The sequence below is a fragment of the Mytilus edulis genome, chromosome 3 (assembly GCF_963676685.1).
Source record: "Mytilus edulis chromosome 3, xbMytEdul2.2, whole genome shotgun sequence".
Taxonomy (NCBI): Eukaryota; Metazoa; Mollusca; class Bivalvia; order Mytilida; family Mytilidae; genus Mytilus; species Mytilus edulis.
In genome coordinates, this window is record NC_092346.1 from 48,159,084 (window position 1) to 48,186,122 (window position 27,039).

The following is a 27,039-nucleotide window of genomic DNA, read 5'->3' on the forward strand; positions in this document are numbered from 1 at the left end:
CTGCCAAGCTGACCAATCTGACCCTGAAAGCAGCCGTTGTAGAGTACAGACTGCAAAGAAAACAGCAAAATAGTAAAACAAAACATCACAATTCAGTCTCAACTCACGTAAACCATGATGGCACCTGTTTCTGACTGACTATAGAAAATATTTAAATGCTCAACGTGCACGAGACGACCATGCGAGGGCTGTAAAACCAGTTAGGATCGTTAAACACTTCCATCATCATCAATATGGCGAACCGACCATGCGAGGGCTGTATAGCCAGTCAAGGTCGTTAAAAAAACACCCATCATCAATATGACGAATAGCTGCCGTTGCGGGTAAATTGAAAATACCAGATATTATAGAATTATTAATATTTGCAAGAAGAAAAAAAAAAACTCAGTAGAGGTATGAATATTTATTATAATCGTTATACCATTTCTTACTCAGCACATGAACGTACAGAATTTAAATAGAAAATAAGGATAAGAAACGGATATCAGTTCCTACCGGCTTGTCCAGTTGCCCTAGAGGGTTTCATAATGTAACAATGCAGTTATCCCCTATCACATCGACCTTTTAACCCAGGATTATTCAACAAGCTAAGGGACTATTGATTAGAATTTCACTAAAGACAAACCGTTAGTTTCGGTCTGACATAAGTAAGTTATATGGATATGTTAATTGTTTGGTATTTGAATATTCCATTCCCAATTTGAATGTGCCATCACAATCTTAAATATAGATTTTTCTGACCCTAAATTATACATACTCCATCGTGACCAGGCTTAGTCAAGAGTGGCATAGTTTTAAAACCATAGAAGAATGCACTTGATTCCTGTATTTCATAATGCTGTTATATTTATGTGCTAATAAGAATTTAGTCCTTTGGATTAGGGCCTGACACATGTTAGTTATATGAATGTGCCAATTCTTTGGTATTTGGATTTTCCATCCCAATTTGGATGTGCTATCACAATCTTAAATATAGATTTTTCGTACCCTAATAAATACTTCATCACCAGGATTAGTCAAGGGTGACATATAGCAGGCCCGTAGCCAGGAATTGCAAAGGCCGGGGGGGGGGGGGATTTGGCCGACTCATGAACTCGACTTTAACAGTCACAATTTGAACAAAACGTTGACTCTAACAGTGCTTATTTGGTGTCAAGGGGGGGGGGGGGGGGTCGGACGACCCCCCCCCCCCCCACGAACGGGTATGCATAGTTCTATACCATATAAGAATTTGTCATATTAATGTCAAATGTGTTAATATTAATTTTATTAACCAATCATGGTGCCCAAAATTTGAGCTATGCAATCAAATGAATTACAAAATAAAGCACAGAAAATGATTAGAATGATTAAAGTACATTTAAACAAAAAACCACATGAATACACATTTACACTAATTAACCTGATATAAACCAAGTTATTGACAAAACATAGTTGTTATGGGTGCCACTGTGACCTGGTATTTAGTCCTGTGGATTATGCAATATAGTTAGTGAAATATGAATGCCAATCTTAGTGATGGTGTACTTAAACTTCATAAGATTGGGATTATACGTTTTGCACGTACAGTTGTCCTGTGGCTGGGAAGCCGATAATTCCACAGGCACTTGTTTCTATCCATACGAAGGTCGACTATCCATATAAATAGAAGAAGGTGGCTAACGAAATTGTTTTTAGGTCACGACAGTCTCCGCTTGGGACGCTTTTTCTACCCTTCAACTTAATGCTAAAAATCCCTACCTTATATGAATCGATTCAGTGAATATTTTCCTTTAACACTAAACTAATTTCATAATCCCCACAGTGTTCCTCTTCACGGTAATCTACTCTCAATTCACTAAACCATGTCCAAAAGTTCAACTACCATCTTTCCAATGTATCTACTTCCGGTTGACATCGCAGTAAATTTATTTTGTTTTCATTGACTCAGTTTCTTTCCCCTAATTCTGATACGTTTTTTACCTCCAAAATAAAAGATCGATGAAATTCTTTAGAGTTACCATATACATTCGGAATTCTCTAGTATTATCGAATTCATTCAAATTAGTTTCTGACTTTCTGATTTTTTTAATAACAACAATAAATGTACTTATTTCGGTGAAATTTCATCTTTAAAAATATATTGATAATGAAAATAATAAACTGGTAATTTTACAGAATCATTTCGTTTTTAAAAAGATAGCATTCTGCCCACAACCGGAAGTAGATACATTGGAAAGATGGTAGTTGAACTTTTGGACATGGTTTAGTGAATTGAGAGTAGATTACCGTGAAGAGGAACACTGTGGGGATTATGAAATTAGTTTAGTGTTAAAGGAAAATATTCACTGAATCGATTCATATAAGGTAGGGATTTTTAGCATTAAGTTGAAGGGTAGAAAAAGCGTCCCAAGCGGAGACTGTCGTGACCTAAAAAAAAAATTCGTTAGCCACCTTCTTCTATTTATATGGATAGTCGACCTTCGTATGGATAGAAACAAGTGCCTGTGGATAATTCTCTGTTACAGCCTGACAGGCACAATTGGTCCATAATGGCTAGCCATTCAGAGACAAAAGTAAACACGTTTAAAAATTGGGTTACGGGGTATAGCTGCAACCTTTAAAGAGATAAAACCAAATTATATAATTAAATGGAAGCCTACCCCAGGTTACTTACAATACAACACAAAAATATCGGTAAGTTGTTGTCCAACTTATATTGAATTTCATGTCGGTACATAAGATGTATTCGTAGATATTGATTATCGTTCCTGCTGAACAGAAATAACTTCCGGGAGCAGAACTATTGAACCAGGAAACAAAATTTAGGAAAACAATGTTTTCCTTGATGAGTATGTCAATGAGACATTATTAATACATGTATATATCATCTTGAATGTATAGCAGAAAGGCTTATTTTACGTGAACAATAATGAATTTTTAAAAATTTACTCAGATATCGGTAAAATTATTTCTTCATCATGTCATGAATCATTGTTCACAAAGAATACTAATCGTGTCATGTAAAACACAATAATATCTGATTTTCAGACTGATTGCTTGGACATACTGTTGGTTTGAATTGTGCTGTTAATATTCAGTTTATATTAGGTTGGTGTTTTTATGCACATATTTTTTTAATTTCATCTTGCACAATTAGAAATTACGAATCCGGGTCCGTTCGCCCTGATTCATGTTCGCCCTAGAACCTGTTCGCCCTGATACCTGTTTGCCCAGGGTCCATTCGCCCTGATTATTATTTTTTTCTAATTGTTGTCTAGTCGCATCATTTGAAGTATTTGAACAAATTATGTTAAAGTTTGTTGAAAAATTGACAGAATATTTACAGTACAGGTAGGGACTTATTTTTATGGATGCCTTAATCCGTCTAGATGTCAGACTGGTCGGACAGTTGTCCCAGTGTAATAAACACCTGCTGTGCAATATCCAAGTGGAAGGTCGTAAATCAATCTGTACCAGCTTGATTAGAATTAAATTTTACATGTACAGATATATTAGTATTTATGGAGGATAGATAAATGTAAAATATTGTTTTGTATTCAAAGAGAAAGAATTAGAATTAAAATTAAATATAAGAAATAAAATTAAAATTAAATATAAGAATAAAAATAAAAATTAAATATAATTTTATTTTTTTTATAATTTGAAAATGAAATAAAGACGATTTTTAACAATATATTGTGTTGCCAGTTATTTCAATAGTTTTGTGCCAATAAACTATTTTGTATTTGTATTTGTAAACCGTAAATATTTCATCTAATTCAAAATAATAAGCCTAATAACATGAATAACAACCAAGACTGTTTTCAATAGAAGTTAAATCAAATTGTTGAGACTTCAATCCCGTAAATTATACGAGTTTTTCGTTGATGGTTATATTATTTCCCGCTTTTAACGTCCTGTTCCTTTATATGTTATTATAAGAAACTCAATTTTAAGTATAAGGCCAACATATCGTATTTATGAAATATATATAGGCATTGTGAATTAAGTTATTTTCCTTTTGATACAACTTTCCCCGTCGGAGCCTCTACATCTATTCACACCTGTCAATCATTTCTCGCAAGTGAAACATTTTGGTCAGACAGATCACTCGTGCTTTCTATTTTGACATATTTCCCGTTAATCTCAAACAATTGGTTTCCTTTAATACAATATTTATAACGCCGAGATCATATTTCGATTCCTATTTTTTAAATTTTATTTAAAATTGTTGACACTCGAGATAATATGCCTTTCTATTTTCATGTCTAAAATATTTTATGAAAATCGCCGGTGTTATAAATATATTTTACAAATTGTATCAAATCGATACACGAAAATCAAAGTTTAACCTTATATAGTTTATTGACTAAATGCACATTTACATGTATACCCCAATGGGGTTGAAGGCTAGTCGTACTAGTCATGATCAGCTGTCTTTACTTTTTCGTCGTACTTCTAGTCATTCTAAAGCTCGCACATCAGTATGAATTTTTTAATCGATGTTGTATTATTTCCGAAGTTTAAAGGAGGTCTCCAAATAGATTATTTAAATGGGAATCAGGGAAATGACTGATAAAAATAAAACAAAAAATAGTTAAAGAAGACTAAATCGTGTTTTTTTTATACATGTATGTAAATCGATTAAATTTCTATTCTGGTAAATCGATCAAGAGCCTCAAAACTAAAACACAATACTGTCAATCATTCCTCATCAAATTTAATCATGAATGAATTTTCCCACGGTCGGTCAGTAAGGTCACATGTGTTTACTGTTACGACATTTCCCGCAATATAAAAATCTCGTGCAGTGGACAAAATCGATCTTTAATATCTTTTATTAGCATTCAATATTATTGTGAGTGGAGTCAAGTTAAAGTTCAACCACATGCACACGCTGTTGATCACTGATATGTGTATCATGGAATTGTCTTTTCACGGCAATTTTTTCTTTTAGATTGCTATAAAAAATATAACATACAAGTTTCCTTTGTTACATGGATTGTGCGTAAATTAATATTTTGCAAATAAGTTCGGGATTTCGGGATTAACCCTTTCGGGATCTGGGAATTCTTTTTCGCGATGTCGGGATTTAAATTTATTTAAATTCGGGACCTTGGGACTTTGTGTTTTTAAGCCCGGGATTTCGAGATCCGGACCCCTTTTACCCCTTACCCCCAAATGCAGATCAATTATATTAATTTAGCATAATGAACAAACACGGAAATCTTAAAATAAACTTATGCCCGGGAAGAATCAATATTTTCTTCTAGTGTTATTATTTGAGTTCTATTTTAGTCATACATCTCCAACTTTCGGACAATATTTGTGTACAGTAAAAAGTAAAAACTACAAAGAATCATCAAGCTACTAAATAATATACAAGTGTTGCTCACTGTAATTATTTTTATCTCGGAACTGACACAACAGACTGAATATTAAATACAAATTTTAGAAATATTTTGCATGTGACCGCGTCAAACTAAAATGTATGCAGCAGCACTTGAGACAGCATTCTGCTAATCAATGGATTTACGTGGAAAATAAATCAGTAAAATAAAAATAACCGTAAGCTTCAAGAAATAGAATACATGTAAAAATATATATGTTTAAATAATTTATGCAAACAAATAAGAAAAAGATACAAAAAAAAAAACGAAAAAGGAACATAAAATAAAAATAATTTTTAGGAACAAAGAAAATAAATATTAACAGTTGAAATATCAAAACCATAATTAACAAAAATAGGCTATTTTTATTAAACAAAGTTTTCTCCAGTACTTCACCTGTAAAAATATTTTATGTCAAATACGATGTAGAACTAATATAATCAATAAAGTGACTGAGAGGTTAAAATTACAGGTAATCTGATTCTGAAATCAGTGAACCGTAATTTTAGCAACACGGATTAAGATGAAAGGACCATTCACACCTGGATCTGTTGTTTAATGAACATACTACCTACCATAAAAATGTCCGATTATTCATATCCGACTAGACGGATTAAGACATCCATAAAAATAAGTCCCTACCCGTACTGTATATTGCCGCAATCAATTTATCATTTTCCCTTTGATTTGCAGAGTAGAATACTGGAATACAGTGTATTTATCTTTATTGATATTAATTTGTTAACAAAATAATTGTAATCAGTCAATCACGAAAGTATGCAGTATAAATAAATGAACTTGTAAATCCGTTTCATAATTTACAGTTCGTACATCATTAGTTTTATTAATTTCAAGCTGAATATTTTATCAAAATAAAACGTTTGTTTTTATTATTAATCCATCAAAAGACAACTGTTTCACAATAATCAGTTATCCGAATTATTTTGTAATTGAACAATTAATGATCAAAAACAAGCCATAAACTTTTAAATATTTCAATGTTTCCATAAATTTCAAGAATATACATGATACATGTATATATACCATAGAAATATCTGAATAAGTTTATTTAACTTCAATGCCCTGAATATTAATATTTTTATAGTAGGGCGAACGAACTCAGAGCGAATGGACGTAGGGCGAACACGTTATTAGGGCGAACGGTCCCGATACCAGAAATTACATGTGTCTCTGCCAGAAGCTTTTAAAACTTATTAACACATTTTTTTTAAATATACGATCGCTATCCAAATATTCGCGTTAGAGATGTTCTAAAGGAAACTCTTTTACTACACATACAAAACAAGGGTTAGTGTCAATTGTCAATCTTTTTAACTTAGTTTTAAAATTAAATCATATTCAGGCAACATTGTAAGAGTAGAGAGTAATATCATGTTTGCTGTGAATTTAAAAGTTAGTTTGTAGTTCACGTCCAAATTACTCGGTTAACATGGTTAAACAACACACTATCATGACTATTTTGAATCAGCAATAACATAAAATTAATCACAGTTAAATTATTTGTTCAAACATAAAAGCATATGTTATTGACAGTTAGCATGGTTAGGGACGACATAAAAAAATCAATAAAAAATAAAAAACTGAATTCAAATAGTTAGGGGTGGGGGGTCAAATTGCTGCAAGTTTTGATCTTAATTGACGTCGATTTTACTTGTGTCCTTATTGGTCAATCATTTTTTCCCAAATTAAGTTGAGGGGGGGGGGGGGGTAGGGGGGAGGGGTCAGTGAAAAAACTATATGAATTAAGTTTTTTAACCTTCATTGAACTTTTGATGTCGTCCCTTACTCATTTACTTTAAATTTTTACAAAACATATTTTTATAAGTGCGCGGTTGGTTTGTAATTGATTTGTTATGTGTTTTTCTTATATTATGCTATTGATGTTTTCTGGTAATGATGTCCTCATCATGCTCATGGAAGTTACCCCTTTGTTTTTCTAATGTTATTGTCTGGATATAGACATGATAGAAGAAAAGTCTTTTTATCTCCATTGTAAGTTCATATAATCCTCATATTATCTGTGTATAAAACCCATGGAGAAGTCTTTTCCATGATGGGTCTATACCAGACTGCCTATGGGAAGATTTCTTATCACTAACAGGTGATGTAGCAGAACATGTACAAATGTAGGACCAACAATATAAAAGTCATTTTCAGCTTCTGTGTTTGGTTTTGTAACCCACGTCACTGTAGCAGTGAACTGTTAACCATGTTAACCTTAAGACGTTTGACAGGAATTGACATATTTTAGCATGATGATTTGTCATTTTTCTGATCTTAACGTTATATAATATTCAAATGGCTTCATCCAAGCTGGACATCGAGAAAGTGAATTTCTCAAGTCGTATCAGCTTGGGGTTTGTTTTTCTAATCATATCCTCTCAATTGTTTTCAAATGGTAAAATTCGTTTCTGTAGAATTGCTGCCTTACCAATAATTAGTTTGAAAAGGTTATAATTAATACTTCAAAGATTTGCTTGTTTTCGGGGTTCGTATGGATAGTAAGCCCGGCAAATTGTAACAAACCCCTGTGTTTGATCGTTTTTAGAATCATCGTTTGTTCTCAAAGTTCGTTAAACAAAATTTTGAGTGTCATTGGGAAATATGGTCAATTTATTTTATCTCATTTCATTCATATATGCCTCTATATATTCTATTAATTAAAAAAATAGATGTCAATGTTGAAATCTTTGTTTATTTTCATCTTTCAAAGTCACCATTTTGTAAAATTTATTAGACTGGTCCCGCTGAGTTACTTAATACAACGGAAATAATTCATTCAGAAATAGTAAACCAGTTGATATGTGATCCGAAGTGAAAAATAAGCCGGAAATTTGAAAAATTACGAAAAAAATATAGCGACATGCTTGCGTTGGATAGCGCTGCGGTCAGTGCAATAGAACAGCGGGAAATTGTGATAGCCCTGAAAATAGCAGCGTTAAAACGGCCTGGGGAGAACACTGCATGCTAGTACTATAGTGTAGTATTGACCAGTGTACGGTCCACCTGGATTACTATAAGATGATTTTTGTATAAAATCATGACATTCATGTAATGATGACCTTTACCCCTCAGTAAATACACAGTTTGTAATGTTCATGATTGTTAATTTGGATCCTCCATTAGATAGGTCGGCCACCATCATAACCATGAAAACAATATGACATTAAAAAAATATATATATTTAACAAAATTGTGATAAAAAAATTTCAGACTATTTTCATTTTATTTCTAGGCCACACCAATTTGATTTCTTGTTCGACAGACCCGCCCACATGCATTTTTTTCAAAAAATAATTTTTTTTTTTTTTTATATTCTTTCTTTCCGCATCCGGAAATGTATTTGTGTCATTTTCCCGCATCATTTTTTTTATAAACATTAAAAAGATAAAAAAGCGATCGCAAGAACGTTTTAGTCAATGTCAAATGCAGCCCTTTAAACTGTTTCAGGCATAAACACAGATTTATTATCAAAGTCAACAAATAATGCAGTCTGATGTTTGTTATTAAAATAAAGTACATGTATGCAGAAGGAGAAGTGTTGCCTTCAACTGCAATATTGTTTGCCGGCGGAACAAAACTATCCATACACCCTGCATGTTTATCACATGACGACCACATGTCCTAAGTCAGGACCCTGTTGTCCAGTATTTGTCAGTTGTTGGTGTGGTTTTGTCATTGTATATATATTTGTTCTGCCTAATGGAATTCCAATGGAAACTTTGTTATAAACATTGTTACAATATCTATTCCTGTTGGAAAAAATATTTTGTACCATTTACATTGTATTCTGTTAGGGACATATACTGAAATATTTATTCCTGTGGAAATAACATTCCAGAATATTTTTTCCTTTTGAAACTTATATTATGAAGGAACTTCTATTCCGTGACAATTCATAGGTAAATTCTCCGTTTGTATATATATGAAGTCGTTGGTTTTACTGTTTGGATTGTTTAACATTTGGGGAACATTATAGCTTGTTGTTTGGTGTGGGCCAAATCCCTGTGTTGAACATATAACACAAAATACTAGAATGTACACACATTTACGAATAGCTCAGTCTACCCTACACCCCCCCCCCCCCCCAAAAAAAAAGAATTTTATGCACTAAGTACACATTCAAATTACAGGCACTCAGGGCATGCTGACCTATTCTATATTTCAGCTAATTCACATTATTTTAACACGTTCTTTCTCATACCAACACCAACTTAGGGACGACATCAAAAGATCAATGTAAGATAAAAAAACTTAATTAAAATAGTTTGGGGGTGGGGGAGTTGAACTGCTGCAAGATTTGGTTATCCGACATTGATTTTTACATATATCCATATGGGTCAATCAATTTTTCCCAAATTAAGTTAATAGGGGGGTAGGGGGGTCAGTGAAAAAACTATTTGAAATAAGTTTTTTATCCTTCATTGAACTTTTGATGTCGTCCCTTACCATTGCAAGAAGTTTACATGTGCCAACCCACACTACTACTTTTTCCGAGAAAATGCATACAATGAATATTAAATCACAATGCACAGTTTTCCCCAGTCATTTCAAATATTCTATGCAAACTTGAAGTAATTTACAAATATTTTATATTTTGGGATAAAAAATGGGCTGTGTCTATTTCTTGGCATCAAAACAGATAAAGTGATAAACAATAGGTGTATTGTTACTGTAAATTCAGAAATTATTGTGTGCATTTATCCTGTTTATTGTTGTGATTTTTCAAGAATGGACAAAAATGCGAGTTTATATATTGCGATTTTCAGAAGATCTGCATACAGCATGTACAGATCTATGTTTTAGCTATCAGAATGCAAGTTCTTATCATTGCGATACACACCCAGTCACATTATTGACATTATTCACATTAATAAAAACCTCGCAATAATTTCTGAATTTACAGTATCCTTTTTATATCATGTATGTTAGATTAATAAACATGATAAAGAGGTAAATTATGTACAAATTTAAAGTACTGCAACTAAATTTTCAGAAATAGTAACTTTAAAAAAAATATTCTTGATATGTCATGTATGTATTGACATTTGAAAGAAGTTTTATTTAACATTTTAAAGGTGTTTTTACAATCACTAACTTGAATGCTGTCTTTTTAGCAAGGAGTACATTTTTGTAAAAATGTAAGTCTGTAAGTGGACCTCTTGAGTACTTTTGTATGTCACATTGTGAAATAGAACTGTTAAGAATATGGCCAATCAGTAATTTCAAACAATGTTTAAAATTTTTTTTGGTGAGCTCAGATATTTAATATATAATTATATAAGTTGTCAAACAAAGGGATCAGAATAATTAATAGAAATTACATTTTGTATTGTATAGAATAACCATTTGGAAAACACGTCTTTCTCAGTCATTGGTTTAAAATTTAAAGTAGAAAGCTTTTTCAGCATAAATTTTTGATAACATGTGTATTAGTGTTTATTTATCCACATACCATTATTACATGTATAATTAATAAATGCAGTTGTTTTATTTTAAATAAGTATCAATTACTATGTACTCATAATCAATCCCAGTCTTTCTTTGTACATGGAATATGTATACATTATTTGTTATCTTTATTGTTGTTTTCATTTTTTCAGTATAGATCTGTTTTGTCCACATGAGTGAAAGTGAAACAGAACCAAATACAGAGAGGACTCCTCTTATGGATACTTCTGCCTCCATCGACTCCACAACCAGGAGAAGTTTTAGACAGGAGGACTATGACGACTTAGAGGGACAACAACCAAGGGTAAGTGAAAGCCTGTCTCCATTGACTCCACAACCAGGAGAAGTTTTAGACAGGAGGACAATGACGACTTAGAGGGACAACAACCAAGGGTAAGTGTAAGCCTGTCTCCATTGACTCCACATCCAGGAGAAGTTTTAGACAGGAGGACAATGATGACTTAGAGGGACAACAGCCAAGGGTAAGTGTATTAGTGTAAGCCTGTCTCCATCGACCCCACAACCAGGAGAAGTTGAAGACAGGAGGACAATGACGACTTAGAGGGACAACAACCAAGGGTAAGTGAAAGCCTGCCTCCATCGACCCCACAACCAGGAGAAGTTGTAGACAGGAGGAGAATAAAGACTTTCGGTAACAGCAATCAAGTGCAATTGATACTAGTTTGCCTCATCTTCCATTTTAGAACTTTAAAGCTCTTAACATGTTTATTTAGTTGTACATGTCAGCAATGCATCTTTTAAAAGTCTTTAATAAAAATTTTATCTGAAGTTTGATATTATGTACCGGTAATCATAAATTTCTTCATTGATTATTTTCTTGCATATTAAAGGCGTATATATTGAATACTTGTATTGATGAAGATTTCTTCACTGACCCAATTTTTTAATGCCTAAAAATGGCTACCCTAAAGTTCGGTTTTCTTTGCATAAAATTTTATGTCACTTTTAAAAAAGGATTAAGGTTCCTACCCTATTTTTCAATAGGGAAATCCTAAATACATACTTCTTTTTGGTTTATAAGGTTTATAGTATAGCAGAATATTTTTCTGTTTCTTACAATGTATATTATTATTTTTCTCATTTTAGGCCAGAGATGAAGATGAAGGAGAAAGTACCAGAGAGAGGCCACAGAGAAGACGAGGGACCAGTGGGGAGGAGGAACAGGAAGAACAAGAGTTTTACTATGGAGCAAAGCATGTCATCATGTTATTTGTACCAGTCACACTTTGCATGTTGGTTGTTGTGGCAACCATTAGCTCTGTCAATTTCTACACAAAGAAAAGTGGCTATTTGTAAGTTTGTAATACATATACATTGTATATGCAAAAAAAATAGATTTTATGGGGGATTTCATATTACAGCAAAAACAAAATTATTTTCTTGAAGACTTGATATGAAAAAGGAAAAATTTGTGAGCACTCAGTATTGAGGGAAAACAAAGTTAACATTAACTTTAAATGTATGCAAATCAGATATTTCCTAGAGAGAAACCTGTTTATTTATTGCACACTTACTCAAATTACACTGAGTAGTTTAAAAGATTTGGTTTCACTTTTATCAGAGTTTTTATGATTTAAGGTCTGATAGACAGTACATTTTTTTTTACAATTCAAGTTGTTATTGCATAGCAGTTTATATGGAAATGGGAAGATGTGGTATGATTGCCAATGAGACAATTCTGCCTACTAGTTGATGTAAAAGTTTACATTTTATCAATTTTGTTTTAAACTGTTTAACATGCATATATGCAAAATATACTATTTCAGGATTTATACACCATTTCATGATGCTGATAAACCAGAGACAAATACTGGGACCAAAATCTGGCAGTCCTTAGCTAATGCCTTCATATTACTGGGGGTGATAGTTGTCATGACTATAATACTATTTTTGCTGTATAAATATAGATGTTATAAGGTAAGCCACTGAAAATATGTTGTAGTAGTTTGCCTTTACCTGGTGTTAACCTTTGGAACTGATTGAGAGAAAAAAAAAAATCTAACTTTCATGTCAAATTGATTGGTCTTTATTTTTGGAAATTATGCTTTTCAACCGCATTGGCTTTTTATGATAAGAAAAAATATATGGAGTCAAGTGTTCTAAATGAATTCAAATGAGTTAATGCCTATGCATGATATTGTATGTGGTTTAAGCAGAACTAGTAACACAATCCAATGGACTGTATATAATACCATATAATTTTTCATTATTTTAGTTTATACATGGCTGGCTGATTATGTCATCTCTAATTTTACTGTTCTTGTTCTCAGTAACACAATGCAATGGACTGTATATAATACCATATAATTTTTCATTATTTTAGTTTATATATGGCTGGCTGATTATGTCATCTCTAATTTTACTGTTCTTGTTCTCAGTAACACAATGCAATGGACTGTATATAATACCATATAATTTTTCATTATTTTAGTTTATACATGGCTGGCTGATTATGTCATCTTTAATGTTGCTGTTCTTGTTCTCATATATTTATCTTGGGTAAGTAATTTTGTTATTAGGGAAGACAAGATGAGTAAGGGAAATGTTCTTAAATTACTACAGTGATAATTGTTACAGGTGAACTATCACATGTATCAGATCTCAAGTGCTTCAATTTTGCAAAACATCAAAGATTCTTTTCTAATTTCCCCTGGTCAATTTTTTCAGAACAATTTAACAAGTTGGTCATTCATTTGTTTATGAACATACAGAGAAATTAATTCCAAAAACTTGTTCATTGGATATGAGTGACAATGACACAACTCTCCATCCAAGTCACAAATTGTAAAAGTAAACCAAAGAAGTTGTCCATTTTGTTTTGGACATTTTATTGAGGTTTTTATATGTTATATTTTCATAATAAGTGTTTGTATTATTGATTTTAGTCTGTGGTAAACGTTGTCCCTTAAATGCTTTTTTTTTATTTCAGTGTCGTATTACAAGCTTACAATGTGCCTATGGACTATATAACAGTGGCTATATTAATGTGGAACTTTGGTGTGGTAGGAATGGTCTGTATACATTGGAAAGGTCCATTATTTCTCCAGCAGGCCTATCTAATTGTGATATCAGCTTTGATGGCGTTGATATTTATAAAGTACTTACCTGATTGGACCACATGGGCTGTCTTAGGTGTTATGGTAGTCTGGGGTAAGTTTTCACATTATATTAGATATGTGTTTTATTCCAATTGAGGTCCACCAGGGGGCCCTCACTGACAAAGATTACAATCATAAGTCAGTTTTACAAAAAACACAGAACTCCCAAAATACCATTGTGGAAATAACAAAAGTAATATTAGATTATTTCAAATGTTGAATTCTTTGCAATAAAGATGTTTGCAGCGTTGCAACCTAAGTTGAGACAGACATTTTGGTAAATTGATGTATTTATACTATATTCATTCCAGCACTCACTTTGAAAAAAAAGACACTTTGTGTGCACTGTTGAAACAATCACTTGATTACAAAAATTTGTTGGCTACTTTAAACAATACTTCACTAAATCATGCACACTAAGGACAAATCAAAATATTGATAACTGCAGCATCCCAATTTGATCCTGAATTGCATGGCTATTAACTATTTGTTGCAAAAAATACTGACATACAATGACATAGAAAGTTGCTATTTTGATTATCAATAAAATATATATTTGTGTGTAATCCTTGTGTAATTCTTTTAGATTTAGTAGCAGTATTATGTCCAAAAGGTCCATTGAAAATGTTGGTAGAAACTGCACAAGAAAGAAATGAACCTATTTTCCCTGCTCTTATTTATTCATGTGAGTATTTGTAAAAAAAAGTTATTTCTTGTATATTTTTAACAAGTTTTTACCTGAAAATACCTGGAGTCGGTTTCACAAAAAAAAATTACAACTAAGATTGATTGTAAGTCATGAACAATTCAGTATACTTACGATCAATCTTAGTTGTTATTTATTTTGTGAAACTGGCTCCTGAATTTTATACCACTAGATATAGAAACTTTGGAACATTTTGGAGTAAAATATACTTTGTTTTCTGATGAGTTTTATTGCAGCAGAAGACTTCTTCATTTTAGAATATTTCTTACTTTTTTATTTGTTAGAAGCTTAAGCATCTTGGAACGTGTGACCAACTCGGCAAGTCATTTAAATTTCAGAAATTTTAACCTCTAAAAAGAGAAAAAGATGTTTAGTTTATGTGATATCAATTTGTACCCTACCAAAATATATATTTATTAAGATATGGACTATTTTACTATAGGTCAAAAGATGGTTGACTACTTCATTGTTCCCTGCATGCCAAGAAAGTCTTTAAGTGATAAAGTCTTTTTTACTCTGTTATGAAACATGTTTGTGCTGTAATTAATTGTTTTTTTACCTGATTGTAGAAAAAACTTATATCGACCTTGAACTTACTGTATCCAGAATCAATTGAAATGTTTGATCTTGAATGTTGAGAGAGAAATTATTGTAAAATGTTTCCCCTCCCCAGTATTTAGGATTCTCAAAAGTAATTAATCTCTTAATAGTGCATTTAATATGGCATTATTAGAGTATTCTAATACAAAAGAAGAAGTATTAGTGTTTAGGTTTAAATTTCATGAAAAAATATTTTTGAAAATACTTAAGTAGGAGCTATTTTGACTTTTTGTTCCAAAGAACAGACATCTTTAAGAGAAAAACAAATAGTTATATGTGCACATTGATAGGAAATATAACAAAGAATATGACGGACAACTTGTTGTATTTGTTGTACATTAGGTATTATCAATTGTTGAAGTATTTAAAAAAAAATATAGGATCATTTATTGCTATATTTTTAGCTACAATGGTGTGGAATGTAGCAGGAATGGCTTCAGATTCTGAGGGAGAAAAAGACAAGAAATCCAGTAAAAAGAAAAAGAAACCACAGAAAGAAACCAGTAGGTTTAATTAATATATTTGTTTTTAAACCTTTAAAATAAAATGGCTTATTCCTATACTAGTCATGAAAAAAAAGATGATTATAGAATCTTTACTAATTAACTAATTTATTGTTTGTATTGTTTTCTTTCCACAACTATTTGAAAGAATAATAACAATGAACTGCAGTGGAACATATAAGGGGTATGGGAGCATGCTCACATTTAAAAAAAATAGAAATTATCTATTAGTTATGCAATTTGTTGATTTACTGAAAGGTTATTTAACTGAAGAGATAAATTCATATTTTTCAGCTTAGTTATGAATGCCAGAGCTATACTAATCATTTGTTCAAGCTTGCTCCTTAATAGACCTTTGTTAATTGATTTAGTATTGTATCTGCAGCTTTTTCATCATTGACCAACAATCGAAAATCTGATGGTAATGTCCTACATAAATTTACAATATAAGTCTACAATATAGTACTTACAATGTAAATCTACAATATAGTACTTAATTTCATTTGACCTTGACTTTGTATACTATATAATGGTTTTATATATTACTGTATTGTTTCTCTCTTTTTATGTTTTCAACCTGTATACAATATTTGGAGTCTATCTTATTATTAAGGCATCAATGGTTGGATTTTTATTAACTCTATGCAAATAGAAGCAGAATTGTCTAAAGTATATATTTCAATTTGTCATAATTTTGTCTTTGTTTATCATGATGTTAACATAAATAATGCTTTTTTTTTTACAATTTGATTCATTTGAAATATAAAGCATATTGAGAAAGCTTCACAGCAAAATATAAAAAAACATATTCCAGATATCTCTGTTTACGTGATTTCAAACAAAAATGACCTCACATTATTGTTTAAAAAAAAAATTATAGCAATAAATAGAAGATGAAGAATATTTATTGCATAACTCTGTATATATATATATATATTATTTCTCTATAAAGGATTGTAAAAGCAGTCCTTGTATCTCAGCTCTGATTTTGCTTTAAAGAATTGAATTCTAATTGTAATTTGATATTACTATATCTTTTATGTATAGTCATCATGTTATTTATTTTCTTTAATATAAAAAGTGCCCATGGGGAGATTTGTTTTGAATTGTAGTTATTGAGATAACATGGTTTAGTTTATTTTTTAATTCATAAATTTTTTCGATGCTATAATATTATTTTTGCCATTTTTTTCAAATTACTGAGGTGATTAATGTTTAACTAGATTAATTAGAATGCATTTCTCAAAAATGTCATTTGTTTAGCCAAAGATAAGTTTTGTCTTGATAGTAAATTCTGTAAGTGAAATCATCTTTCAAATTTCTGTAACAGAGTCTGATCATACCAGGCTTAGTCTAGAGATTAATCAAATAAAAAGTATATATTTTTTTTAATTCTTTTCAGAGATAAACTTAGGATATATGCCAGGAGGATCAAGTATAATATTTTTGCCCATTTGCTTTTTATTTGTTTAATAGGTCCAAATTTTGCACTAAAAAATAAGGCAAAAATGCACTTTCAAACATACCTCACTGCTAGATACTTCTATGGTACCTGAACTTTAATATCCTAGCTGTAAACCTGCATGTTTTATGGTGAACAAGCATCATATAGACTTGAAATTATGTACATAGGGTGGGGTTTGATCTTTTGAACCTTTTAATGGAATCTTCATGTTATAAATGCTGTGTGCTACAATAAAGATTTTAAGTATGACAATTTTGACAAACAAATTTTTTTTTATGTGTATTCTGTTTTCCACAATACACAGGCATTTTGCCCTATTCACTGTACACAAAGTCAAAGGATTTCCAAAGTTGAATGGGTAGGAAAGGAATGACAAGTCTGTAGTTGATGATGATTTCAAGTTTGAATGAAATCCTGTTTCTAGTTGAAGTAGATGTTTTGGAATGGTTTTGTAGAATTCTTTTATTATTTCATCGCTAATATTCTCTACATGAGGTTTGAAATGTACAAACAACTTTTCAAATTAAAATATTTAAAATGAAAAGCAATTAAATGGGAAATTCTCAATATTATTCTATTGTATCCTATTTAATATTTTTTATCCTTTTGACCTTAGAAGGGCATGCTTGAAATTAAGGGACACAATTAGTAATGTGTAAAATGTCTTTTTTTTAAAAGGAGCTTTTTAAGTTCAAACATGCTTCAGCACAGGTACTGTAAACCAACTTATTTTTGGAATACTATAATTTATTTATGTTTTACCCTTTCTAGTCTGCTTGGTGGCTATTTAGTTTGCTAATTTGCTAGTTAAATTATCAATTTTAAAGTCCTAACCTTCACGAGGACTTTCAAATTTATAATTTAACTATCTAGATTGGATAAATCTGATAATACACAAGTAACTATGTAAGAATCTGTTTCTCTAATGATTAAAAAATATTTTTTTCTCTTTTTGTTAAACAAAAATCCCCTTTGAGTGCCTTTTATATTCCATGAAGTTGTCGGTTTCATTAACACCTGTCAGCATATTTTGATTCATCCAGTAAGCTGAAAAGGATATGACCCTTAAAATCATCCAATCATCTTTTGAGATCACCTGCAACCACACGTTGATTAAATTGTTTTATACAATGGATTTGGAAAGGGATAAATTTCCATAGAATTAGAGAAGGAAAGATCCAGGTAGTACATATTCACATTATTTTTATACTCACGAAAGTAGTGAGAATAAATTTCTCGAGAAAATAAGTTGGTTTACAGTAATTGTAACTAGTGAAAGTGAAAAAATTTCACCAAGAGAAAAATTGTGTGAACATTTTACTGATGTAAGATTACATTTTAGCTGTAAGTTTAAATGGTCCATCTGCCACAGAAGACAATGATGATGGAGGATTTAGAGGAAGATCACAGGAAGCCACAGATGATGTAGATGAACGAGGGTTCAGAAGACGTCCAGGCAGAGATACAACCATGTCTTCTAGTAGTACAGAATCCCAACGAGTAGGATATCTTTTGACTATATAAACATCTTAATTAAGCTTATAATACCTATTACATACTGTACAGGGGTGGATCAAGTCATTTGAAAAAAGGAGGGGGGGAGTTTAGTTCCTACTATATGTTCCCATTCAATGCATTGATTGTCAAAAAAAAGGGGGGGGGTTCAAACCCTAGGAACCATTTTTTTAATCAAGAGTTTTAAGTTTTGTTTTTTTGGCAGCATAAGTAGTCAACTGCTTTATACTGTGGGGCAAACAGATATTGACAACTTGATATTTAAACTGTTTGGTAAACAAGAAATGTCTGATCTCATATTTTGACCCCAAAAAAATAAAAACAAGTTAAAATATTGTTTTTGTTGCCAGATACGTTTTGATTATACATGTACCTCATATGTTGTACAGTGTATAGTATATCAATGAAATTTATAAGGAATTTTCAATACGTAGTAAAATTAAACATTTGTAAAGTACAAGTTTGCTTGGAAATATCTGATGTTGTATTATAGCAATAGAAATGATCCAAAAAAAGTTTTAAAACAACATCAGTTTCTTGCATCTGTGCAAAAATATAATGCAAATAGAAATAAGCATACAATGTATATTATCACTGTCTTGGCAAATCTTTTGTATCAATATTTCAATGATTAGATTGCACAGTTGCTTTCTTTGACAAAATTAGTTATCCTGTTGTAAAAAAGTCCATAAATCTTTTCATATTTTTGGGGTAGTATTGTATAGTGGTCCCAATTAACTCAAATACTGCAACTGACCCTTAAATTTGAGCCAAATTTCCAACTGTACTGGATATTTCATAGTCGAAGTATCTTTTCTCGGTTTTCCCGACCTGAATGTGCTTCCTACTTTACAACTTATTATTACCAGCCATTAATTAATCAGTATAATGATTTTGTGTAAATTTCCTTGCAGGCACGTAGCGCTGTTAATGCTTTGGGAGAAACAGATCAACATAGAAGTGATGTTGAAGTAAGACAGCCGAGAGAAAATAGAAATAGTACAAGAAGTACTGATGAACCTGAGGAAGAAAGTAGGTGTTCATTCTTTCTATTTTATATCAAAACATATATTTAGAATTTTAGAAATTGACAATAATAGCAGCATGTCCATGGTTTGTTTGAAATGTCTTATGCCTGTCGTTTCTTCAAGGACATTGACAAGAATGAAAATGATGTTGTGAAAGGCCTTGATTTTTTTTTTATTAAGTTTTTGTCTCATAGCACTTTGATTGTTTATCAGTGTGTTTCCTAAAGAATATGTTCAATTCCAATATTAATGAAGACATTAAATCTGATCCCTATTGAGTATCAAGCTCTCAGCACATAAACAGCCCAACAACTACATTTTTTCAGTGATATTCAAATTAATCATATTTAATCTCATTTATAATTAATTAACCTTATTTATATGATTTAAATGTGAATAATAGGACATTTAGGTGTATAAATCAATGAAATACTACCCTAATAGCACAAAAGCTAGGCAACGTGTCTAATCATCACCATAAAGTCTGCATGGTAATTGTCCAGAATATCTATCAAATATTTGCCACTGGACACAAATCAAATAACAATTTATTAGTTTTACTAAGTGTATTTTTATTTGTAGGAGGAGTTAAGTTAGGACTTGGTGACTTTATATTTTATGGTGTGTTAGTTGGTAAAGCTTCGTCCAATGGCGATTGGAATACAACTTTAGCTTGTTTTGTAGCCATTCTAATTGTAAGTATATAGTGAAATCTTGGGTAACAAAATAGTAAAAATAAAAGTCTGGGCGTTTCTTAAGGTTTCGGAGAGAAAAAAATGTATATTGCAAAATGAAAAAATGCAAATCTTCTTAACTGGGTACTTTTCCACAAATTTTCAATACCATTTTGGCTGGATCTTTTCTCATCATATTTTATAAATTTCTGACATTAGGAAGTAAAAAAGATATACATGTATATATGACTTGACTGAAAAAAGTTAACAGAATTAATTCAATGTGTGGCATAAGCACACACTAAAAAATGAAGCTTTTGACCAAAAGAGAGTTTTCATGCATTGATGCCTTCAAAAAATTCCAGAGGTTGAAATAAAGGAAAAAAAGGAAAAAAATACATGCTAATAATGTGCAACAACTTTTTAAAGAGAGAAAAAAGATACCAAAGAGATATCCAGGCTTATAAATCGAAAACAAATTGACAAGGCCATGGCAAAAAACAAAAAAAACAATCAGAAGTCAAACAACAGTATTCAAAACTCAAAATAGAAAAGTAAAGTCTGAGCAACACAAACCCATCCAAAAACGGGGTTATCTCATGTGTTCTGGAAGGATAAGCAGCATTTTCTCCACATATGACAATGGTTGAGTTGTGCATGAAGTACAAACTTGGTGATATGTCTAAATTAGTTGGTCACACTCTATAAAATTTATAAAACATATGTATATACATAAAAATAAAATTGAGAATGGAAATGAGTCAAAGTGACAACAACCCGACCATAGAGCAGACAACAGCCAAAGGCAACCAATGAGTCTTCAATGTAGAGAGAAACTCCCGCACCCGGAGGCGTTCTTCAGCTGGCCCCTTAAAGAATATGTATATCAGAATATATACAGTATATCAGAATGTATAAATCCTAATTGTGAAAAGAAATAATAAATATTATATTTTTTATTTCAGGGTTTATGTTTCACATTATTATTATTAGCCATATTCCGTAAGGCATTACCAGCCTTACCTATCTCTATCACATTTGGACTGATTTTTAACTTTGCCACAAGTGAACTAGTTCAACCTTTTATGGACAGACTTGCAGCTGCACAAGTGTACACCTAGCACATGGTGCAATAAAGAACAATCCAGGAGATTATTTTATGTTGTAATTTATCATTTTATTTCATTTTCTTTTACTAAATGTGAACGTTAGTACAATGTAATAAACAAACTATTTTATACATTTTGTCTGATGACACACTCTTATGTCAGGAATTTCTACGCTTTTTTATATACTGTTAATTCAGAAATTATTGCGCTGATTTATTTATTGGGAATGCTTGACCACTAGCAAAAATGTGAAATCTAATTATATGACTTCTAAGTTTTTATTAATGTGAACCTAAAACTGTAACATTTCATATATCAGGTTTTTACAAAATGATTCTATTCAGGTCTATGGTGTGAAAATATTAGATCTTTTGTGTCTGGTTAATATATGTGTTCCCCATAGTAATTGTCCCATATGACAAGCTATTAATAGCTTAAATAATAAGTATCTAATTGGCCAAATAGATCCCAGATATATTTGAAAGGTAAAGAAACAAATAGTGTTATATTAACCCAAAACATCATGATTATTGAGCTGCCATTCATTCTTTTTGCAGTTAAATAGCTGTTTAAGCTATTGAAACGTTTCATCCATATTCAGAATGAGAATCACCAAGCCACATTTTTAACATGCTAGCTTATTAGATAACTGTCCACAGAAAGAAATATCACCAAACACATACATTCCTGAAACCAAGCAAAGTAGTCTGCTTTTACTTGTAAATGATGCTGCATGTTATCACTGTGAGGTTACTCATTAAAATTATACTTATAAATATATATGTGAAATGGTTTCTGCATTTGATTAAAACCATAAATCAGCCAGGTACTATTAATTGGTTTGAAGTTTGTCTTTCATTAATAGTTATCCCACGAGGAAGCAGTGTGTCAGTGTAAGATCACCCCGATGGCCGGAGGACAGAGGGTGTTCTAACACCGACACACCAAGTCCCAGTGGGATAACTATTTTACATCCCAGCTGTTTTAGATTAGACGAAAAACCATTTACAATTCATAAAATCTAGTTTAGAATGCCACACAACCATTATAATATACTTTATATATTACTATATGATGTATACCCTTTATGACCCCCGAACAAGATGAGTAGATATCAAACAATGTCAGCTCGCCCCACTTGCCAATCGGCCCATACTATATCGCCACTTTATAAAAAAATCGCCCCACTCTTGTTTACCGACTCGCCCTACTTTTGAAAAAATGTGAAATCAAATTGAACAATCAGTCTGACAACTCACTTATTAACGAAAAAGGTTTAAATCCCACTGAATAAAGGTCTGCCAACTCGCCCCACTTATAAAAAGATCTTGCTTCCTTTAAGTATGTTAAATTACTGTTAGTTCGTATCCAGTCGTCCTGGTGTAGTGGTATGTGTAATGGCTGGATATGCTAAAGGCCTTGAGTTTGAATCCCAGCATATACACTGGATTTTTTCTACGTGAATTTTGATAGATAGTCTTTTCCGTATAATTATTCATAAGTTTTATAGTGGATTTGACATTCCCGCCAAAATGTTACAGAACAAAGGAAAGCATGCATAACAAAGAAACTCAAACTGTGGTGATCTGGTAGGGGTGATCTGGTAGGGGTGATCTGGCTCAGATCACCCGTTAGAACAAAGGAGCTGGGATGTAATATCTGTCACTGGCTAGACTCCTTGAATGTTTTTGAAAAAATGCCAAAACTGATTTATTTTGATGTTTTCCTATTCATATTGAAATATTAGCAACACAGTTACTGTTGCTCAGTACATTGTGTTTCTTACACTACTGTTTGTCTTTAGGTCTTTTTTCTTTTTTGCAAAGGTGTTGCCAGGGAATTTTCCACTTGCGAGTTTGAATGTCCATTTGGCATGTTTGGTATCTTTTTCTTCTCTTTAACTGAAAATAATACTTTTCAGCGAGATGTATTTAAATGTGTTGATTTGAGTCAAACATTTGCTTTGTAAGAACCTATTGATTGTATGTAATTTTATCTAAAGCTGTATGTAAATGGATATAAGGAATTGTTGGTCAGCTTTAATAAGACACAACACTACAATACAAACAACCAATCATGTGGTGACATAAGTATTCTCCTGTCCCATTCTTAGAGAAGTGTTTGTTTGGTTTTGTGTTGGATATTAAATATGTAGCCATATCCAATACAGAATCATTATATTGATGATTGTACAGAGAAAGTGTCCAGATCAGTGGCGGATCTAGAAATTTTCATAAGAGGGGGCCCAATGACTGCCTAAGGGGGGCCGATTATGTCACGCTTCAGTGATTCCCTATATAACCAACCAAAATTGTTCTAAATCCGCCTCTGCTGATCTGCATGTTAAAGAGCTTTTGCAAAATATCTCTGAGAGATCTGTAGGTGGCAGGTTGCAAGACACTCTCTGTCCAATAAATTCAACGGTTTTGTATGTCAGTGACACTTCATCCTGGTCAATCATTTTGCAATCTACCAATTGATCAAATTTCTAGATCCGCCACTGATCTGGGCACTTTCTCTGTACATTTTGCAATCTACCAATTGGATTTGTAAATTTCGTTCTCTTCCTGAACATGCATGAAATACTTGCCACTTGGGTATTAAGCAATTCACTAGGAAACAATTATACGATCATTTAAACATACTTGTAAGCAATTTCACGAGGCTTTTTAAAATTGCACCTCCTCTTTTTTTGCAAGACCAAGAGATAATTGCATTTCACTTTAACAGCCAACAACATTCAGACTTTCACATATAAAATATTTCTTAAATATAATTTATCTTTAATACTTTCAAAACAATGTTTTATAATATCATATTTTAAGTTACAGTTAATAGCGGCAATCACATTTGATCAAAGTTTACATGCCATGACAGAATAAAATAAGTAATATTACATCAAGGACAACAAAATCATATCTATCGCCATTCCTGAATACTGTGATTATGCAAAAAAATAAATCTTGTAAAGTCTCGAGAAATCTTGTTTATGATGAGATGAGGTATTCTTTCTCTGCTTCTGTGCCTTTGGTAGTCCTGTATGACCCAATGTAAAGTATCCTAAAAAATAAAATAAAGTAGTATGGTAATATAAAGTTAAGTTAACTATGATCATTTTCATGATGCTTTGATTTCTCAGTCATGGACCCTTTTCAGCATGACTTGATTTAAAAAAAAACGTAAGGTATCAAAGTTGTATTTTGGAGCATCAATGTGGTACACTTTATAAACGTCTTCACAAAGTATCTTTGGACTCTAGCAGTGCCCGGACCATCTTATGATATATCCAATAACGAGTGTGAACATCACATGCAAGCTTCACGAACCAAGTGAAATTCGACAATTTACCATTAAGTCTAATCTCACGTTTTGGTAGATATTAAAAGAACACCTTTTAAATAGGTGTACACAACAAATAACATAAGTGATATATTCTAGTAATATTCTTCAATATTGCATATGCCTTTCTCAGGCCCGACCCTTGATATAATATTTCCGGCTTATTCAATTTTCTTAATTATTATTTATAAAATATCAATACATCAGACAAAGACTATGTCAACAACATTAATCAGTCAAGACATCAAAATATCGTCTACAACAATAAGATGAGCCTCCATACAATCGTAAAGGTCTGAACTGCCTCGAGTCAACTCTCTAAATATTTTAAAAACGAGACTATAGGTCTTAAATTAATACCTCATTCTAAAAAGTAAAACAATAAAGAATTAAAAACCAATTGTTCAGAGAACAATTGAAAGTCTTTCCACAACAAAGAAATTTGGATCAGAAGGTAGTTTCTTCATACTGATGATATAAATAATGGTTTAATTATCTTTTTGAGTGATGTAAGGGAGATAATATGCTACTTCCGGTCTCATATGATAGCTTCTTTCACACTGATTCCAAAAATATATAGTTTCTATGTACTTTTGCATGTAGAATGGGAGATAATTGGTTACTTCCGGTTTATTGGAAGTCATTTTTATTCTTCAGTAATCAGTTTATGTATCTATATGACAAAATATATGGATTCGGAGTACTTGTATGTGAAAAAACTGCAAAAAAAGCTACTTCCGGTTTTCTCAAGGTCACTTCCGGTACAATTTTTCAAGGTCATTTGTCACTTAACCTTTTGTATAAGGTCAAATGTCTTTGTAATGAACTTACTTGAAGATATAATCAAATAACCTCATATCAAGACATTTCAGGGGCAACAACTCCTATAAGATGCCATTTATTTGTATAAGACTAAATGTAGCATATCTTCATTACAATTAAGCAGACATTTTGCACTTGTTCTTTTTTATGTATCTCTCAAAGTGAGTGAGAAAATGCAAAAACAAGCAAAAGTCACAATTAAGAATTTGACCTTGACCTTTGACCTTGACCTCATTTTCTAAGTTAAGACCTAAGGGACTCAAATAAAAGCATTCCAGGGTTATACGATTAATTGTTTATGAGTTAAATAAACATGCCGACAAATTTATTTTGTAAAGGTAGATAACTCCTATAAAATTTCATCGAATCGCTTCGATCAAAATACGCCAAAACTTTCTGAGGATGTAACGAACAATGTGTAAAAGAAATTTTGTCGATATCTTTTTTTGTTACAGAGGAAATGCACTCTGATTATAAACAGTGAATAGGGAGATAACTCTTACAAAGAAAATGGTTCGGCTTAGCAGGGTGAAATTTAAAAGCGCATAAACTATACGATACAATATGAGAAATATCTAAGCGACATATTGCGAAACAAACATTTATCGCAAGAACAAAAGTTGGCGGAAAAAAAAAATAATAATAATAATAATAATAATAATAATAATTAAAAACCAATTGTTCAGAGAACAATTGAAAGTCTTTCCACACCACAGAAATTTGGATAAGAAGGTAGTTTCTTCATACTGATGCGATAAATATTGGTTTAATTATCTTTTTGAGTGATATAAGGGAGATAATATGCTACTTCCGGTGAAATGAATGTCACATCTGGTCTCATATGATAGCTTCTTTCACACTGATTGCAAAAATATATAGTTTCTATATACTTTTGTATGTAGAATGGGAGATAATTGGCCACTTCCGGTTTGTTGAAAGTCATTTTTAGTCTTCAGTAATTTGTTCATGTATCTATATGAAAAAATATATGGATTCTGAGTACTTGTATGTGAAAAAATTGCAAAAAAAGCTACTTCCGGTTTTTTCAAGGTCACTTCCGGTAGCCATTTTTCAAGGTCATTTGTCACTTAACCTTTTGTTTCAGGTCAAATGTCTTTATAATGAACTTACTTGAAGTTATAATCAAATAACCTCATATCAAGACATTTCAGGGGCGACAACTCCTATAAGATGCCATCTAATTGTATAAGACTAAATGTAGCATATCTTCATTACAATTAAGCAGACATTTTGCACTTGTTCTTTTATATGTATCTCTCAAAGTGAGTGAGAAAATGCAAAAATAAGCAAAAGT

The 27,039-nt window shown here is 31.7% G+C and overlaps 2 protein-coding genes across 17 annotated transcripts in view; one reads left to right on the top strand and one right to left on the bottom strand.

The window, feature by feature from the left end:
• Window positions 1-2,695: 2,695 nt before the first annotated feature.
• On the top strand, window positions 2,696-21,694 carry LOC139516690 (presenilin-1-like). 15 transcript variants are annotated; one of them, XM_071306929.1, is made up of 14 exons: window positions 2,748-2,831; window positions 3,031-3,090; window positions 10,997-11,148; window positions 11,952-12,157; window positions 12,632-12,782; window positions 13,297-13,364; window positions 13,795-14,015; window positions 14,550-14,648; window positions 15,674-15,772; window positions 16,158-16,193; window positions 18,580-18,737; window positions 19,667-19,784; window positions 20,363-20,475; window positions 21,420-21,694. In XM_071306929.1, the coding sequence occupies exons 3-14, from the start codon at window positions 11,017-11,019 to the stop codon at window positions 21,573-21,575; spliced, it is 1,557 nt and encodes a 518-aa protein (XP_071163030.1). In that variant the 5' UTR covers window positions 2,748-2,831; window positions 3,031-3,090; window positions 10,997-11,016; the 3' UTR covers window positions 21,576-21,694. The 15 variants fall into 15 exon arrangements, with proteins under 15 accessions (XP_071163036.1, XP_071163041.1, XP_071163033.1 ...); XM_071306933.1 differs by lacking the exon at window positions 16,158-16,193 and adding an exon at window positions 17,175-17,207; XM_071306932.1 differs by lacking the exons at window positions 3,031-3,090; window positions 16,158-16,193 and adding an exon at window positions 17,175-17,207 and having other exon boundaries at window positions 2,731-2,831.
• Window positions 21,695-24,332: 2,638 nt separating this feature from the next.
• Window positions 24,333-27,039, bottom strand: part of LOC139516692 (lysosomal proton-coupled steroid conjugate and bile acid symporter SLC46A3-like) — a 49,885-nt gene continuing 47,178 nt past the window's right edge. For both annotated transcript variants that reach the window (XM_071306945.1, XM_071306944.1), the window contains one exon: window positions 24,333-24,623. In XM_071306945.1, the coding sequence (XP_071163046.1) occupies window positions 24,551-24,623 (73 nt within the window). In that variant the 3' untranslated portion in view covers window positions 24,333-24,550. The remainder of the gene's footprint in view (window positions 24,624-27,039) is intronic.